The sequence below is a fragment of the Sceloporus undulatus genome, chromosome 1 (assembly GCF_019175285.1).
Source record: "Sceloporus undulatus isolate JIND9_A2432 ecotype Alabama chromosome 1, SceUnd_v1.1, whole genome shotgun sequence".
Classification (NCBI taxonomy): domain Eukaryota; kingdom Metazoa; phylum Chordata; class Lepidosauria; order Squamata; family Phrynosomatidae; genus Sceloporus; species Sceloporus undulatus.
In genome coordinates, this window is record NC_056522.1 from 117,000,192 (window position 1) to 117,019,291 (window position 19,100).

Sequence of the window (19,100 nt, forward strand, 5' to 3'; positions counted from 1 at the left end):
CTAGTCAAGTTACGTAACAGTGGATTGTTTTGGTACTACCATGTTTAGGCTGAATTAGAAATACAGTGGGCCCTTTGTAGCTGTTGGGGTTTGGTTCCAGGACCCGCCCCCCCATGGATATCAAAATCCGTGAATGCTAAAGCCTGTTAAATACAATTGCATAGTGAAACTGTGTCCCTTATATAAAATGGTAAAATCAAGGTTTGCTATTTTGGAATTTATATCTATTTAGAATATGCTCAAGTCCCATTAAATACAATGGCATAGTAAAATGGTGACCCTTATATAAAATGGCATAATCAATGTTTGGTTGGGTTTTTTGGGGGGGGGGATTTATATGTAAAATATTTTAAATATTTTAAAGCTGTGGATGCTTGAAACTGTGCCTAAAAATCCATGGAATTAGAGGGCTGACTGTAATGTAAACCTATGATCCAAAACACATTGCAAATATAATCAAGTATGAAACAACTTTAAGAACCCTGGCTCAATGCTAGGGAATTCAGGGAACGATAGCTTTGTGAGATATTTAGCCTTCTTGTTTCAGTGAGCTCTGGTGCCACAATAAACTACAGTTCCCAGGATTCCCTAGCACTGAGCCAGGGCAGTTGCAGCAGTCTCAAACTGGATTATTTCTACAGTCTGTTTTGGGCCTAAGAATACTTTTTATTTTCCAGGTTGTGTTCCTATAGTATTTCATGAGGGATGGGGTTTATTGTTAACAGTGCTGTAGAAAATTGTTAAACAGCTGGCTGATTTGCATAGCTTTTGGAAGCTCGGTGTCATAAAAGACTGTTACCTTCTCTCAAGCCTTTACTGACTTGCATAGAGCCACAGAACTTTGAATGCAGCAAGAGGTGTTGCTACCTTTCAAGTCTGAAAAGGGATCAGCTGCGGCTTCCAAATTCCATGGTTCCACACAAATTAAGCTAGGTAGAAGGTGAGGGGTTTCCCTCCTTTGCATTGTGTCTCCCACAACATAGCAGAACTCAATAAAATGTGTCAGTGTTTTAGTACACTTCTAGTTTCTTCCAGTGTTAAAAGAATGAAAATATAAAAAGCTTCTTGTAATATTTGCATTCTGGAAAACTGTGATTTGCTAATGGCAGAGACCATTTGTCATGCAGCTGGAGCACTAAAGTGAACTACACCTGTTGGGATTCCTTTAAAAAAACCAGAATAAACATGTTCTTAGGAGGAACAGAAAAATACTTTTGGGAAGGATCTAAAGAACAACAATTTGAGAACTAGTTTGTTTGATCTGAAAACAAAATGTGTTAATTCTGTGCTAATTTTGTGGACTTTGTGTGGAAGCAGCCTTCCTCTCAGTCCAGCCAATGCATCATAACTCTAGATGTGCAATTTAAACTTTAAAAAATGGCAGTTCCCTGCTTTTGCTAATTATGAAGTGTAAAGGAATTTCAGGACTACATTATAATGTGGCGTGGAAAGTTTTACATGAAAGGAAGAGGCCTAAAGTCTCATTGGATGTATGCAAGTGCTTTGCTCATCTACAGGATCACTATCTTTGCTCATATACAGGACTACTATCATTATGTCTTCTAGCACATGAAGGGGATTGTGTATGTTACATATAAAGTCACTGTCAATAACAATTTATTGTGATAATCCAGTTATTAAATGAATGTCATCTATAACGTTTTTTGTTTTTCCATTAGAACTTGGCACAAACACACATGTTAAATGAATTAATGTGTGAAATGAAAGAAAAGGGAACAAAGCTAAAAATTGGTCAGAGTCCAGCATCTCAACTGGTAAGCATTTAGTGAGTTCTCAGCTTTTTGTAGAAAAAAGTCAAAGAACAACAATGGGATTGGCTGGGCATTGCAAATGGCAATGTAAATACTTTTTCCTGTCTCATTTATATCCCACACTTCAGATTGCTGGGCCCACAATTCTCTTCAGCAGACCTCTTCTTATGGGAAGTTCCCACTGGAGGGAGGGGAAAGGAGAAAGAAGAGAATATTTTGCTTATTCTTTCTTCTTGCTGTGACCCTAAGAAAACTGCTTTGGGAGGCCTTGGGAACCTTTGGGGAGAATTGTAAAGATGGCACAAGGGGCTGAATGAGAAAAGGGAAACCTGCAAAAATTATTTCCCTCCTCTAGTGGGTGCATCTACTGTATCTCAGAGTATTCTGTGAACAGAAGAAGTCCTGATCCTGGAAAGGGCACTTTACGCCTAACTCACAGTGTTCTATAGAACCATTGTTTAGAGTGTGTGGTTGCTATATGACAATCTGTTGAAGAAGAAATTAGTGGCTCCTGTTTTTGTCTTCAAATGTGATTTCCATCCACATAACCAATGTATCAAATATACATAGAAAGGATGTTCTCCTTTCCATTTGTGGGATGCCTCTAAGTTTGTAAGCTCCCTCAGTTTCTATAGGCTTTCCTGGAAAGTAGAAACTTCAAAATTGAAAGTCCAAACCTCAGTCTGCCCTTCGTGTGAAATAAATGACCCTAGACTGAACTATTACATGAAAAACAAAGTGAAGTATTTAATACATATTTCATACATAAAATATTTAATTAAATACATTATGTTTTTCTGTAATAATAATAATAATAGTAATAATAAAATGTATTTCTATCCCGCCTCTTCAACAATAATAGGCATCACTGAAACCTGGTGGGATGAGTCTCATGATTGGAATGTGGAAATAGAGGGGTATAACCTTTTCAAGAGAAATAGGCCAAATAAGAAAGGAGGAGGAATAGCACTATATGTCAGAGATATTTACACCAGTGAAGAGATCCAGGACATCAATCCTGGAAGCCAGGTAGAGAGCATCTGGGTAAAAATTAAAGGGGAGGGAAACAACAAGGATGTTACGGTGGGAGTCTACTACAGACCCCCAAGTCAGACTGAGGAATTGGATGATATCTTTCTAGAACAGATGACCACACAGTCAGAAAAGAGAGATGTAGTAGTGATGGGCGACTTCAACTATCCTGATATTTGTTGGAAGTCAAACTCAGCAAAATCCTCAAGGCCTAGCAAATTCCTCACTTGCCTGGAAGACAATTTCATGGTCCAAAAGGTGGAAGAGGCAACAAGGGGGTCAGCTATTTTAGATCTGATCCTAACCAACAAGGATGACTTGGTTAATGGGGTGCAAGTGGTGGGATCATTAGGTGGAAGTGACCATGTTCTCCTGGAGTTTGTAATACAGTGGAAAGGAGAAGCCAGGCATAGTCAGACACGCATCCTAGACTTTAGGAGAGCGGATTTCAGTAAACTTAGAGAAGTATTGAGGGCAATTCCATGGTCAGAAATACTAAAAGATAAAGGAGTTCAGGACGGATGGGAATTTCTCAAAAGGGAGATACTGAAGGCTCAAGTTCAAACAGTTCCAGTGAGAAAGAAAAACAGGAGGTGTCTCAAGAAACCAGGATGGATGACTAAGGAACTTTCAACCGAGCTAAGTTTGAAACGGAACATGTATAAGAAATGGAAAAAGGGGGAAATCACAAAAAAGGAATTCAAAGAAATAGCAGGCATGTGTAGGGGTAAAGTCAGAAAAGCTAAAGCGCAGAATGAACTCAGGCTTGCTAGAGAGGTTAAGAAGAATAAAAAGGGCTTTTTTGGATATGTCCGCAGCAAAAGGAAGAAGAAGGAAACGGTAGGGCCACTGCGTGGAGAAGATGGCAAAATGCGAACAGAAGACAGAGAAAAGGCAGAATTACTCAACACCTTCTTTGCCTCAGTCTTCTCAGAAAAGGCAAAGGGTGCTCAACCTGAGGATAATGGAGCAGAGGACAGGATAGGGGCATTTCAGCACAGAATAAGTAAAGAGATAGTAGAGGAACACCTTATTAATCTAAATGAATTTAAGTCTCCGGGACCAGATGAACTCCATCCAAGGGTATTAAAAGAACTGGCAAAAGTAATATCGGAGCCATTGGCAATAATCTTTGAAAACTCCTGGAAAACAGGAGAGATCCCAGCAGACTGGCGGAGGGCAAACGTTGTCCCCATCTTCAAAAAGGGGAAAAAAGAGGATCCCAACAATTATCGTCCAGTTAGTCTGACATCAGTACTAGGAAAGATTCTGGAGCAGATCATTAAACAGAGAGTCTGTGAACATCTAGAAGGCAATGCCATAATCACAAAAAGTCAACATGGGTTTCAGAGAAACAAGTCATGCCAGACAAATCTGATCTCTATCTTTGATAAAATTACCAGTTTGGTAGATGAAGGGAATGCTGTGGATATAGTATATCTTGATTTCAGTAAGGCCTTTGACAAAGTTCCCCATGACATTCTTGCAAACAAGCTTGTAAAATGTGGGCTAGACAAAGGAACTGTTAAATGGATCTGTAATTGGTTGACCGGCCGAACCCAAAGGGTGCTCAACAATGGCTCCTTTTCATCTTGGAGAGAAGTGACCAGTGGGGTCCCACAGGGCTCTGTCCTGGGCCCAGTGCTATTCAACATCTTTATCAATGACCTGGATGACAGAATTGGAAGCATACTTATCAAATTTGCAGATGATACCAAATTAGGGGGAATAGCTAATACCCCAGAGGACAGGATCAAGATTCAAAATGACCTGAATAGACTAGAAATCTGGGCCAAAGCTAACAAAATGAAATTCAACACGGAGAAATGTAAGGTATTGCACTTAGGGCGGAAAAATAAAATGCACAGATATAGGATGGGTGACACCTGGCTGAATGAAACTACGTGTGAAAGGGATCTAGGAGTCCAAGTAGACCACAAGTTGAACATGAGTGAACAGTGTGATGCGGCAGCTAAAAAGGCCAATGCTATTTTAGGCTGCATCAATAGAAGTATAGTGTCTAGATCAAGAGAAGTAATAGTGCCACTGTATTCTGCTCTGGTCAGGCCCCACCTAGAATATTGTGTCCAGTTCTGGGCGCCACAATTCAGAAAGGACATTGAGAAACTGGAGCGTGTCCAAAGGAGGGCGACAAAAATGGTGAAAGGTCTGGAAACCATGCCCTATGAGGAACGACTTAGGGAGCTGGGGATGTTTAGCCTGGAGAAAAGAAGGTTAAGAGGTGATATGATCGCCCTGTTTAAATATTTGAAGGGATGTCATATTGAAGAGGGAGCAAGCTTGTTTTCTGCTGCTCCAGAGAACAGGACCCGGAACAATGGATGCAAGCTACAGGAAAAGAGATTCCACCTGAACATTAGGAGGAACTTCCTGACAGTAAGGGCTGTTCGACAATGGAATGCACTCCCTCGGAGGGTGATAGAGTCTCCTTCCTTGGAGGTCTTTAAACAGAGGCTGGATGGCCATCTGTCAGGGATGCTTTGATTTGGATTTCCTGCATGGCAGGGGGTTGGACTGGATGGCCCTAGTGGTCTCTTCCAACTCTATGATTCTATGATTCTAAGATCGAAGCAGCTTACATCAGTAAAATTAATCCCACTGTCCCCTCCCTCCTTAAAACAAATCGACATAATAATTACAACATAATAATGACTAGTAAAATACAGTTAAAATCATTAAAACAATCACAACAAGAACAGGACATCATGTGATAGTCATTAGGACAGTCCATATCAGTGGGGGGGACTGAATCAGTTATTCAGGGAAGGCCTGTTGGAAAAGATCTGTCTTGACAGCCTTTTGAAAGCCATCAAGGTTGGTAATATGTTGGATCTCCTCCAGTAGGCCATTCCATAATTTGGGAGCAGCAGATGAAAAGGCCCTCTGGGTAACTGCAGTCAGCCTGGTCTTTGTTGCCTGTAGTAAATTTTTCCCAGAGGACCTAAGTGTAGGAGGCGGATTATATGGAAGAAAGCGATTCTGCAAGTAGGCTGGACCTAAGCCATGAAGGGCTTTAAAGGTCATCACCAACACTGTGCCTGGAAACTATTAGGCAGCCAGTGAAGAGATTTTAAAATCGGTATTATATGATCACCTCTAGATCTCCCAGTGACTTATCTGGACTAATTGAAGTTTCCGAACTATGCACAAGGGTAGCCCCATGTAGAGTGCATTACAGTATGATATTCTGTGAGAGAAACAGATAGGCAGAAAGGAGTCGCGCCCCAACCATCCCGGGACCCCAGTGACCACACACAGTGGTCCTGACGCTGCCTGCTGCTGCAGTCCCAAATGGATGGCAGAAAGGACCGGAAAATATCTGCTCCTTTTGGGGCTGGTTTTGGGCACCTTAGGCAGCCCTGGTACAACCCTGGTTTGGCTTCCGACTGCTCCAGGAGCGTGCATCACTTAAATGCCATGCCCCTAGAGTGGCCGGAAGCTGCTCCCATCTGCCCTCTGTTTTGAGCCTGTGTGATGCCATTCAGTATGAAGTGTGATAAATCTTGCTTTGTTCTTTTTTTTCTTTCACTCTTTCATAATTGTCACCACACATACAGTGCTCAAGTAAAATAATAGACTATTGTAAAAACAGAAAACTGCAAATTGTTTTTCTGACACTCAAGCTGTGTGAGATTTTTCCCAAGGAAGGCACCACTTTGATTAGAAATTTCACCAACTTTTAAATTTACTTTCTTACTTATTGAGAGAAGCATTGCATATTAAAATATTGTATTTCTTTTGATCTCAAAGGACCCTTTGGTAGTGAACCTTTCCAGTCCTGGGTCACTGACTTCAGCTATGTTCCTGTTCCTTCACAGCATGAAAGAAATGGGAAAAGGACCTCTTTCTCCCAAAGTTCTTTTCAGCCAGCTCTGTCAAAAGTAAGGGTAACTTCATGTCAGTAGCAGATTTCACAGGGGTGATATCTGCACATTAAATCTGAAATATTTAATGTAATATTATCCATTATATTTAGATCAATGGAAGTACATTGTGATGCATAATTTTAAAATGAAACTGCAAGTTAATAGTGTTAAGATTTTGTTATAGTTATTAAGGAACAAAAAAGAAATTTATGATTCTTTCCATAGCAACTGTTTAGCGTCTGGTACTAATTCATCCACTGTTAATTTTGTTAGTGTTGCAGCTGTCAGACGTTTTGCTAAGACAGATTGTGTGCATAGCTACAGGGCCCTTCTGTTTATTTTCCACTATTTTGAATATTAGGGATGTAGACTTTTGACTTATTTAGAGAGTTAGTGGCTCACACAACATTATGTACTAAGAGGACATAAATAATGCTTTCATTTGTTATGGCTGAGTAATTTTTCAGTCGACGATATTGTGAAGCCAGGTATTATGGCAGTATTGTGTAGATTAGGATAAGTAGGAAGGTGGTGCTTCTTCTTCTGCTTGGTGTGCTCACAAAAATGCAGCTTGTTGTTTTTGTTGTAATTATTCTGGTGCTTCAGTGTTTCTGAGCAAGATTTTCTTTAGGATACTGTAATATATTTCAGAGGAATGAACTGTGAAAACCACCTCTGAATTTTCCTTGCCTAAGAAAACCCTATGAAATTCATGGAGTCACCGTAAGTCAACAGGCAACTTGAAGGCACACACACATGCACAATGTGGTGATAACTATACTGTATCTTTTCCCCTTCCAAATACATAGATAGTTCCTTGTGGCTTAGAAAAGTCATTAGCTCCTAGGCAGTGAATAAGCAATTCATCCACTAGTCAAAAGAGGAATTTGGTTCCTTTTCTTGATCATATCTGAGGGTTATCTGCATAAACATGACCACTTAATATAGGCCACTGTTTTTCTTCTAGAACTAATTCTGTGTATACTTACTTGGGTGTAAGCCCCATTGAGCCCAGTGGGACTTACTTGTGAGTAAGTATGCCAAGGAGTGCAAAGATGGATTAATCTTCATACGTTTGCTTTTGCATTGGTGCTAAACAAATAAAGGAAAATTTTATGACTGCACTCTCCCCACTTAGAAAGTTAAACAGAAATAGGAATCAGTGAGTAAATCCAACATTGCATAGGCAGACTTCTGGTCATGTAGCAAACCTTTCTCTTTTGGTTCCCCACCCAAAAGACCCCGCCCTGATTTTAAAAAGCCTTCTTGCATAGGAATGTTTTTACCTGCTGGTGAATGGCCAGCAAGGAGGGGGCCAGTCTAGCCTCCCATGGAAGGGAGTTCCACAGGTTGGTAGCAGGCACCAAGAAGGCTCTCTCTCGTGTCCTTGCCAAGTGAGCTTATGATGGTGGGAGAAAGCCTTCTCCCGAGGATTTTAGGGCTCTAGCTGGTTCATATGGGAAGATATGGTCTTGCTTCTCACTTGATGGAGGGGGAATGACTTCTGTGGACTTGGTTAAAAAAAGTTTCATTTGTCAGGAAGAGAGAGGGTGAACACAGTGTTCCCAGAGGTCCTGCCCTGAGAACCCCTAGAAGTCCCCCCCCCCGCACCAGGCATGAATGCCACTGAGTTTAGGCACTTGGTGTCTAAAAGGTTCACTGTTACTGCAGAGAAAATGTGTTTTGAGGTCATGCACTACTGCAGTAATGGTGAACTTTTTAGAGACCGAATGCCTAAACTCAGTGGCGTTCCTGCACCAGGTGTCATCTAGTATAGGAATACCTAGCTACTCTTAAAGCAGTCAAGACTATTTGACTATAGGAGCAGAATGCAACATGGAAAATGATCCTGGACGTTTTGTTTTCCAGATTGTTTTTAGCTATATTGTTTTAACATATGATATTAGGCACATTGGGGTCCCATATGGGAAGAAAGCAGGATATAAATAAATAAGTAAATCCCAGGAACTGGTGAACTATATCCAAGGGCACTAAAGGAACTCGTGGATATAATCTCAGACTCACTGACAATAATATTAGAGAATTCTCAAAGAACAAGACAGGCCTTACCAGATTGGAGGAGGGCAGATGTTGTCCCCATCTTCTAAAAAGCAAAAAGCTGGGAACAAAGAACTATCAACCTGTCAACTTGATGTCAATAGCAGGAAAAGATCCAGAACAGATTACATATTTGAAAGTCAGACTGTGAGAACTTTGAAAGGAATGCTGTGATTACCAAGAGCCAGCAGGGGTTCTCAAAAACAAGCCATGCCAGATTAATATTTTCTCTTTTCTGACAGAGGTATGAGCTTGGTAGATATGGGGAATTTTGTGAAAGTAGTGTATCTTGATTTCAGTAATAATTTTGATAAAGTCCTCTATTGTATTGCAGGTGAGCTTGTAAACTGTGGGCTAGACTGCCATATTTAGGTGTATTTGTAACTGGATGACAGAAGGAACCCAAAGAGAGCTCAACACTTCTTCCTCTTCATCCTGGAGAGAAATTGCTAGTTGGCAGGGGGCATGGGGATTTGGTTTGGGCCCAGTGGTTTATGAATGATGGAATAAAGGGCATGCTTATAAATCAGCAGATGATAACTAATTAGGAAGGGTAGCTAAAATCCCAGAAGACAGGATCAGAATTCAAAATGACTGTAGCTGTTTGGAGTGCTGGGCCAAAACTAATATCTGAGAACCACACAGCATAGTTGTTTGAGTGTTGTACTACAACTCTGGAGGCCAGTTTCAGTTCCCAGCTCGGCCATGAAACCCACTGGGTGACCTGCTCTCATGCTCAAGTCACATGCTCTCAGCTTCAGGGGAAGGCAATGGCAAACCTCCTCTGAACAAATCTTGCCATAAAAACTCCACGATAGATTTGCTTTAGGATCTCCATAAGTTGAAAATGACTTGAAGGCACACTATACGCAAACTTAAATATATGAAGTGATAACATGTGGAAGATGGAACTAACTTGTTTTCTGCTGCTCCAGAGGACATGAACCAATGGATTCAAACTATAAGAAAGAATTTCCACCTTAATGTTAAGAAGAACTTCTTGACAGTAAGAGCTGCTTGACAGTGGAATGGACTGCTTCAGAGAGGGATGGGCTATCCTTTTTTGGAAGTCTTTAAATAGACTTTGGATGGCTTTTGTTATATATTTCATTATGTATTCCTGCATGGGTCCCTGTATCTGTGTAGTGAACTGGTATGCAGTAGTTTTTCAAATTGTGTTCCTCACTGGTGGGAAAAAGCAAGTCTCTTACAGCTATTAATGTGTGTGTGTGTGCCTTCAAGTCATCTGTTGACTGATGGCAACTCCATAACATTTTCTTAGGCAAGGAATTTCAGATGTGGTTTTGGCAGTTCCTTTCTCTGAAATATAGCCTATAGCACCTGATATTCATTGGTTGTCTCCCATCCAAGTACTAATCTTAGCTTCCAAGACAGGATCTGGTGCCTTTCGGTTATTTATGCCAAGGCTTATCTCTATACTCCTCAGGTGCATGGAGCTACATTCAAAACTGCCCAGCAACTCTGGTCAGTACCCTGTCTAAACTATGGGCTCACACTATAACTTCCACCAAATTCCAATTACTTGTTTGGCAGTCACTTGAGGGTACATGAGAGCTGCGTGCTGTAATAGTCTGAGAGTTGGACTAGTACATTGGGAGATCAGAGTTCGAATTCTTGCTCAACCCATGGAAACTCACTGGGTGACCTTGGGCATGTTACACTCTCTCAGCTTCAGAGGCAAACACAAACATCTTAACAAATTCAACCAAGAAAACCCTGTGATAGGTTCATCTTAGGATCACCATAAGTCAAGGCACACAAGAATAAGTGGCCACATCCTAAGTATACAATTTCCCTTTACTTCTGAACAGTTGCAGGAGAGAAAATAATTGTCTAGATTTATAGAAGGAGTGAGAATCATGTAGTGCTCCAGATGGTGTTGGAAAGCATAACTGTTAGTGAGGACTACTGTGAGTACTACTGCCAGATGTTGCTGGGCTGAAGGACTGATTCTCCCATCGCATTTAGATCAGCTAGTTTTAAATGTGCTGTATATTGCTTCTGGATCAAGACCTGGCACAGTATCACATTAAAACTTTTGCAATAGCTAGTTCATTAAAGAGTGGAAGCAAAAATTTTAATGTTATATGTTATAATCTTAATTGTTTATAGTTTTTAGGTTATTTTGATTCCATTGTGTTCTTGTAAATGAAAGAGAAATATTAAAGATTGCCTTTCCTTCTAATAGGGAGTAATTGATAATGCAATAAACAAAAGATATGTTCCATTTTTTTAACCTCAAAAACTTACTTTCTGTTGAAGTTTGATGATATGTCAATATTTTTAATATTAATCTAATAATATCCCTAAGAATAGCTTGGAGATAATTATAATTACAAGTAAAATTAAGTGTGAAAAATAGATTTCTAGAGAGCATACATTTTTAAAATAACTACAATTTTAACTAAATTATATAAGTCAGTGTTAGCTAAACTATTTTATGTTTAACTTAAAATGAACAGAGATTAAAGATTAATCAAATATTTGACTGATGTTTAAATGATTATAGTGTACATCAACATGTCTACACTGAGATGATAGATTTGAGTAGCTGTACCATAGCTGTCACCGTTGTCCTTCACAATTTATGACCATTAACAGGAATTCAACCTGTTCTGTCATTTATACTGCTGACACTGTACAACAGGTTGTAGCGCATTAGCACTGGCTTCCATATGTCAGCACATCTGTGAACGGTCAGTTCAACCAACCATCTTAGAGTCCTCCACTTTCGCCAAGGATCTTGCTTGAAGCATATTTTCAAGGAGAGAAGAATGTACATCTTTTAGTTGTCAAATCCAAGCATATCACTGTGGGTTAGAGCGTCTGTCTCACCCTCTTTTATTAGCTTTTTATCAAAGGTCCTCTGAAAAATTATTTTTATTTCATTATATTATTTCTCTTTAAATCATACTGGAAATTTCCAAATTTTGTGTGTTAACAGGCAATTTTATATGTATTGCTTATAAGCTGCAAGCACCTGCTTGAACACAGCATTAAAATTAGTTTGGGTGTTTACATTTTTAAAAATGTTTAAATTGTCCCTTTATTTATAGTGTAACAGGTCATGCTTGTAAATTAGATATAAAAAGGCTATAAAACATTGAAACAAATGAGACTGAACTTCAGCTTAGGTTGTAAAAAATTATGGGAAAAAGAGTAATAAGAATTAATTGCAAAATGCTTTAACTGATCTCTTGTAGCTCAGATTTTACTGAATAGAAAGCTTATGTGAGTTTGTGGCCTATCTCGAAGTTAAATATATCACAAAGAAGTTTAAGGTTATGTTTCTCTGCTGCTTCTGTTGGGGAGCAGGGTTACATTTCATAGGAGTGATCTTGCATGCAATTTCTTAATACAGTGCTCCCTCGGGTTACGAAATTAATTCGTTCCGCGGCCGCTTTCGTAACCCGAAAAGCCTTCGTAAGCCGAAATGCCATAGGCGCTAATGGGGAAAAGCTGCGATTCCGTGTGAAATAGCGCCGAAAAGCACCAAAAATTTTTTCGTAACCCGAAAAAACATTCGTAACCCGGAACAATTATTTCCTATGGGATTTTTTCGTATCCCGGAAATTTCGTAACCTGGGTATTTCGTATCCCGAGGTACCACTGTATGTGAGTACTTGGCAGGTTTGATATAACTAAAGAAAAGGTGTCAGGCTGTAAAGTATTATGTCTGTTTGCTCAGAAGTAAGTCCCACTGTGTTCATAGTCCACAGACTTGTCATTTAATTATTTTTTTTCCAGTGGAATCTAGCACAGAACATATGACACAAATTTCTCATTTGTAGTTGTACATTGCTGCCTATTTTGGTTTCCAAAATATCCTAGCTGAGCCTTATTTCAGCCTGTGTCCCTCTTGCATAGTCCTTTTGTATATATTTTCTCTCTCTTGTGTTCACTAACTTGTGTAGATGTCTAAGGTCTTGACTGAAAAGTCCTTGTCTAGGCAAATGACAAATGAAATTACTGTATGCAGTAGAAGTTGCTGACATATATTGAAAACTCTTGTGTTGTTCTGACTGTTCAGAACATTTCTCCTTAGGCTACAAATAAAAATTGGACCCATTTTTTATAACTTTATTAAAAGACAGAACTGAACAAACCAGGAAATATGTTCTTTTCCCAGCATTCAAGTTTTATTAAAGATTACCCTAAGCTCTGTCAATTATACTCTGTACTGTGTATTGAGAAGAGCAGACAGCAGCTGTGTATGTACCGTGCTCTGCTTCCTAGTGGGAAGAAGTGATGACTTTGACATTTGCTGGTATTTCATTTTCAGCTTCCAAAGAGATATCTGGCCACCCTTTCATGGACAGCTTAGATAAGAATGTGTAGAATTCTACAACGTTTGTTTTACAAGTTATTAAAATCTTGCATATATTTCAATCTTGCACATAAATTCACAGTAAGTTTTAGTCTCTCTCTCCACACAGACTTGTAGCAATCTCTCAGCGAGGTTGTCCAGAGTTTTGGGGTCAAGTGTCACCAGTATGCTTATGATACCCAGCGCTATCATTCCTTTCCACCAAATTCCTTCCATCAGATGCAGAAATGTGCATATGTACACTTTGCAAACACCAACACGTTGCTTCATGAGGCATGTACACTATGAAAGAGCAGTAATGTTTGACCCCATGTGTGACAGCATAGTAGTGATGAAGAAATATGTGTATCTTCTCTTCCCCTTTCAGTGTGGAGGAGGAATTCACAAAGCTTAGGAAAGTTGGGGGAGTGTAGGAGCAGTTGTGGTAGTGGAGGAGGAGGTGAGAGAGGTGTAATTGCCTAAGCCTAAAGCTGGAAACACAAAAGGGGTTTGTTGGTGGTGCCGCTGTTTGAAGAGAGAGTTTGGAAGACACCCTGCCATTTCCTTAGGTCCTTATTTTAGGTCCTGTCTTTTCCCTGGAAAGGAGGAAAGGGAAGAGGAGAGAGATGGAGAGAGAGAGAAGGGCAAAGGCTGCCTGCCTGCCTGGCTATCAGCTCCAGTGGGTTCAGCAACTGTCGCTCAGTTGCTGAACCCACTTCTTTCCTGCAGTGGAGCAGCCACATGACAGGCAACATCCAGGCCTACCCAGCCAGCCCACCTGCCTTGTCTCTTGTTGTATAGCCATTCCATTCTGGGGAGGAGGTGGTCTGAGCAATCTTCAAGCCTTTGTGGCCCCCCCTGTGAGGACATTGCGGTCTCACAAGTTAAGAACTATGGTTCTAGAGATCACTTGAAAGCTTCTTCCAAAATGCAACCAGGGATCATTCTTTTTCAACAGCCTCCTCTGGTCTTATGCTTACCATTTTGGTGATGAAACTTTCAACATGCCAGGGTACCTGGTTGAGCTGGGCTAATCTGCTTTCCTATTTTCTTTTTGTTTTACTTTTCATACATGCTCAGTATGTAATTTCTGGAGGCAGCTGGTTTACCTTTCCTGTTGTACATAAGCACACGGACCTACAGTAGCTTCAGAGTAGAATCCCATTCCTTCCCAGATCAAACTTTATTGCAGTGTTTACTGCAGATACAGTGCTGCAGTCCAGCACTGAAAGTCAGTCTTGCTCCTGTCCGCCTTCACCATCCTCCCAATACCATTGCTACAAAAAACTTCCAATAAACAGAAGACAAGAAAGTGTGTGTATGGTGTGGTGGGCAGGCTAGACTAGGCTCCCATAAAAAGACCTTGTAAAAAGGGCATTCTTTGTTGGATACACTGTTGACTGAGGTAAGCCTGTAATTGTCATTCTTTTCCTTTCTAGTCATTTCTGATTTATTGCAACCCTAAGGACTCATTGTGAAGGGTTGGGTTTTTTTTGGCAAGATTTGTTCAAATGGGGGGGGGGGGTTCATTGGCCTTACTGTCAGGTTGAGAGAATGTGACTTGTTAAGGTCGCCCAGTGGGTTTCCGTGCCTGAATGGGGATTTGAATCCTATTCTCCCAGAGTCCTAGTCAAAAACTCAAACAACTACATCACACTATTACTTAACTAAGTAAATGCCTAATATTATATTGAGTGATATGTTGCCAGCATGTATACATTGGGGATCCTGGAGTTTATTTGTGCAGTGTGCACTTGTGAAATGACTCCAGGAGCCAACATGATATTTCTATTCAGCATCTGTAGGTCTGAGCCAGGTCAATGAGAGAAAGCATGATAGTCAGTTTTGCCCAAAATGCAGCTTTTCAAACTGAATAACAGCCATTTACTTAGATAGGGGAAAAATTACTGTGATTATAGTAGACTTGCTTCCTATTAGTGTCAGTGACCCTATTGTCTTACACTGAGCATTAGGATTGCTTCTCTCAACTAGGTCCCAAAAGCTTTTTGAAAACTATACCAGCCTTATATGTTTTGTTTTTCCTTCTTTCAAGTATATGTATCCCTAATCCTTCTTCTTATTTCTCTTTTTGTCTAAAGTTTTGTCATAATCCTTAGAGTACACAGTAGTATAATAATTATTTTATTGACAAAGTGCATATTTTATCATTAAACCTGAAAACTTTGCTGCTAAAGACTTACTCATTTTCCCTCCCCTGCAGGGCTCCCCGGTTTAAGGGATTTCAACAGCAAGACAGTCAAGAAGTTCTTCACTATTTGCTGGATGCAATGAGAATAGAAGAAACAAAGGTGAAGTATTTATATTTCACTAAGAATACTTGACACTGTTTTGTACTTAGAAAATGATTTTTCCAGATTTTTTTCTCCATCATCATTCTGATTTATTGTATCATGGTCTGGTCAGCCCAACCAATTGTATGGCTCATGGCATAATTTTAAGTTCATGATGTGCAAATGGAACCTATTAGTAATGTGAGTGTTAATATTTATTGAACTTGCTGCCAACCAGTCACTATATAAATAGGTTCTTAGGCAAATCAAATTTAAGATTTATTCTGATATACCACCTTGTGTACACCATTCTGTCAAATAATTTTATAGTAATCTCTTTTATTCTTATGTTGTTGTTGTTTACTGAAGGCAGATGTTAAGAATCTTCTAATTATTGTGCCTTGGCTTCACAAGAGAAAACTGACCCTAAATATACTAATCTAGAAGCTATTTTACACATTATCTTGCAGCAGACTTTCTTTTCCCAGCAATTACATACTCAGCAGGGAGCCATAGCCAAGCCTGTTCCTGTATGACGGTATCTGTAATATGCATTTGTTTTTCACTTTTTCCTTTTACATTTTTAGATATATAGTTTATAACATATTAGCTGTATATTACAAATATACATCTGATTCTATTAAGTATAAAGGGCCTTTAGTTTATTCAGAAGCCAAATATGTGGAAATAGTACTTTCTGATAAGGATATTTCAGTCAGGAACATCACATGCAGAAGAAAGCTTAACTCATCTCAACTCGGTCTGGATCTGAGTTAGTCCTCTACAGTGCTTTCATTTTTTTTTTTAATGGAAAAGCTTATTTACAGTTTTTTTCACTTCATGACCAGTTTGGAACTGAGGCTGAGACAGCAAACATTTAGATGTGGATGCTCAAATAATGATATGGTTTGGGAAGCAGTGGGAGAAGAGACTGTCTTACAAATGTCTTTGTGGTGATGCACTCTAGCAATTATATATAGAATTCTATTGTTATACATATATCTACTGTATAATTTCTACAGTCTACTGTATACAGTAAGCCATGGAAATTATATAGCTGACACAAGTATAAAAATAGAAACTGTCTCAGTTCACGACACTTTTATATGTATTTATTTAAATCTGTATCTTACTGTTTCTTTAAAATTCTGAGAGCATGAGAATCTCAGTGGTTTCCCATCTAGACACAGCTGAAGCATATATCTACTTGGCTTTCGCTATGCTTGGGCTATTTACTTGTTCTGGGTGCAGCTTGTGGAACCCTTTATTTGTAGCTCAAGGTCTTAGATGTCATTGTACAATATGGATTTGGACAAGGCTTGGAGCAAAACCTTATGAGAGTGCCAAGGGATATTTCACTTTGTCAGATTATCAGTAAGGCAAATCCTACATGGCATGAGTCAGTATAGAAGTTGCCTATTTCATCTTCTTTCTCTAGACTGGCTGAACTTGTGCATAAACAAGTGAAGTGGGATGCACATAGTCTTGTTTGAATGTTCCCCCCAAAGACCATGTTTTGTTTTCATGCTTAGCTGATTATTACTGGATCGTTATAAGCAAAAATGCTTATAATCAGTTTAAAAAAGAACTTTAGTTTTTTGATCCTTACTAATAGAATATTACAACAATGGAAGGATTCATAATACTTTTTTTTCCCTTTGAAAGGTACAGGTCAAACAGTATGAATTAATACATGTGTTTGACACCATAATTTCTAAAATTTCAATAAGTGCTATTTTTGCAGGTGAATGTGAACTTGTGCCCAGTCCCATTATTTTTGGCGAGCCCCTTTGTGAGCGTAGATAGCTGAAAAACAGGGAACACATTTAATTAATTAATAATGTATTTCTTGGAACAAAGTTATCCTTTGTGTAATTTTATAACAAGAAACTGCTTGCAAAAGGGTATTAGTTAAGTTAATACAGTATTAGTATTAGAATGAAGCAGAGTTTTGAAGCCTACTTTTTTAAACACTTATTTTTTTAAAAAAATGGAAGCCTATAAGTCTTCATAATAAGGGTATTAATAATTAAATGATTTAAAAAAGAAGCTTTTTGCCTAGTCATTCTCCAGCCCCATTTCCTTCTATGGGGATTCTGGTTGATCCCACCCTGGACAAATTAAATCCATGTTTTGCCATAATGGTTCAGTACTATGAACGGATTTCATCACCTCAGGCATCACAGCAAGGGACATTACTAGTAAAAGCTCTTGGGGTTTCCCCCCTTCCCCTTTTTCGGTCTATAGATGGTGTGACAAACTGAAAATGTCAGATTTGTGGATTTGGTCAATCTTGTGAGCAGTGACAGTTGTGCCTGTCTGAAACAAACATGAGCAACATTGTCTGTCATGGGAACGCCGCAGCTGTTAATCGTGCTATTGTTAAGGAGTGTCACTACCATGTGGTTTTTTTAATTGAAAGAAGCCTAGAGCAATCTGTCTGCCACCAGAATACTTTAAAAATGATTACAGCTACTAACCTCCCCTTTTGCATGCTGCACTTAAAAGTATTTACTCTGAATGTAAACTTAGGTCATTCCTGCTGAAATGACCAATAGCCATCACTTTCCTTCCTTTTCACCTGTAGTAAACTTTTTTCTGGAATCATCTAATTTTCTGTGTAACTTGTGAATATATGTGTGTGTGTGTGTGTATGTGTGTGTGTATAGAGAGGGAGAGGGAGGTATAGGCATATATTGGTATATGCATATATTACATGGTATGTTACCCATAATATCCCAATGTTAAACTTTTTAGAAATCACATCTGTTTGATTCTTGCTAACATGATACTCTGATATTTTAAATTAAATTAAAGCATTTTCTGAGCCCTTGGGGCATCTACTGCTATTTAATTGGGAATGTTATAGTTTGTAAGATAGTTCTAAGATACCTTAAGTTTTTTACATGTAACAATTTCCTGTTTATGGAATTACAAAGATTTTTATTACTAATACATGCTATTCTTGTTTTGTTTCTGAATTACATTAATGTATGTAAGTAAACCTTTTAAAAAAATAGAAAGAATCAATATCCTAGTCAAAATTGCACTTTTTTCAGCATGGTACACTGGAGATGCTTCACACCAGGGCTTGAAGTATTTGAACCCTGCTGCTAATTGATTAATGTCTGATGCATTGTTAGCTGCACCCAAACCCTTCAAAGACTATGTCTTTCTTTGACCTAAATAAATGGTTCAACGCACTCATCCCAACAAAAAGAGAGTAGCTTATGGCCTTCAACCCATTTATGGTATCCAACTTGCCGAGTTATTTATTGATTAGTCCTCTTTGGTATATTGTTGGATTTAAGATGAACAAAGAGGGGCTGGAGGCACTAGGAATTAATATACTCCCCAGGTCAAATATTTGTGAAGTAGAAACCATTACTTGGTGCACTAGTTGCTGTGTTAATGTTTTAATTTACATTCATCTTTGTGCTTCTGTGCTCCTGGTATACAAGTGGGGTGGATACACTCATAAACTTCTGAAGTTCTGAACCTGATTGCATTTTTCTTCCTTTTCTGCTGAAGCTATTCATACATTTTGTCACTGTATGTGAGAAATACGTTTATATGAAAATACATACAGTATATCATTTAAACACATCTCTTCAATACACTCTTAAGTGTACTAATGGCTGAAAGATGTCGGCTATTTAATCATGTTTCCTTTCAGCTTCTGAAGGGAAGCTAAAGCAATGCTGTTCCATATGGCCATTGATGTTTGAAACTG

At 39.0% G+C, this 19,100-nt stretch overlaps 1 protein-coding gene across 2 annotated transcripts in view; it reads left to right on the forward strand.

Moving 5' to 3' along the window:
- Positions 1-19,100, forward strand: part of USP45 (ubiquitin specific peptidase 45) — a 72,614-nt gene that overhangs the window by 29,287 nt on the left and 24,227 nt on the right. For both annotated transcript variants that reach the window (XM_042441065.1, XM_042441157.1), the window contains exons 7-9: positions 1,680-1,775; positions 6,576-6,706; positions 15,298-15,385. In XM_042441065.1, the coding sequence (XP_042296999.1) occupies positions 1,680-1,775; positions 6,576-6,706; positions 15,298-15,385 (315 nt within the window). The remainder of the gene's footprint in view (positions 1-1,679; positions 1,776-6,575; positions 6,707-15,297; positions 15,386-19,100) is intronic.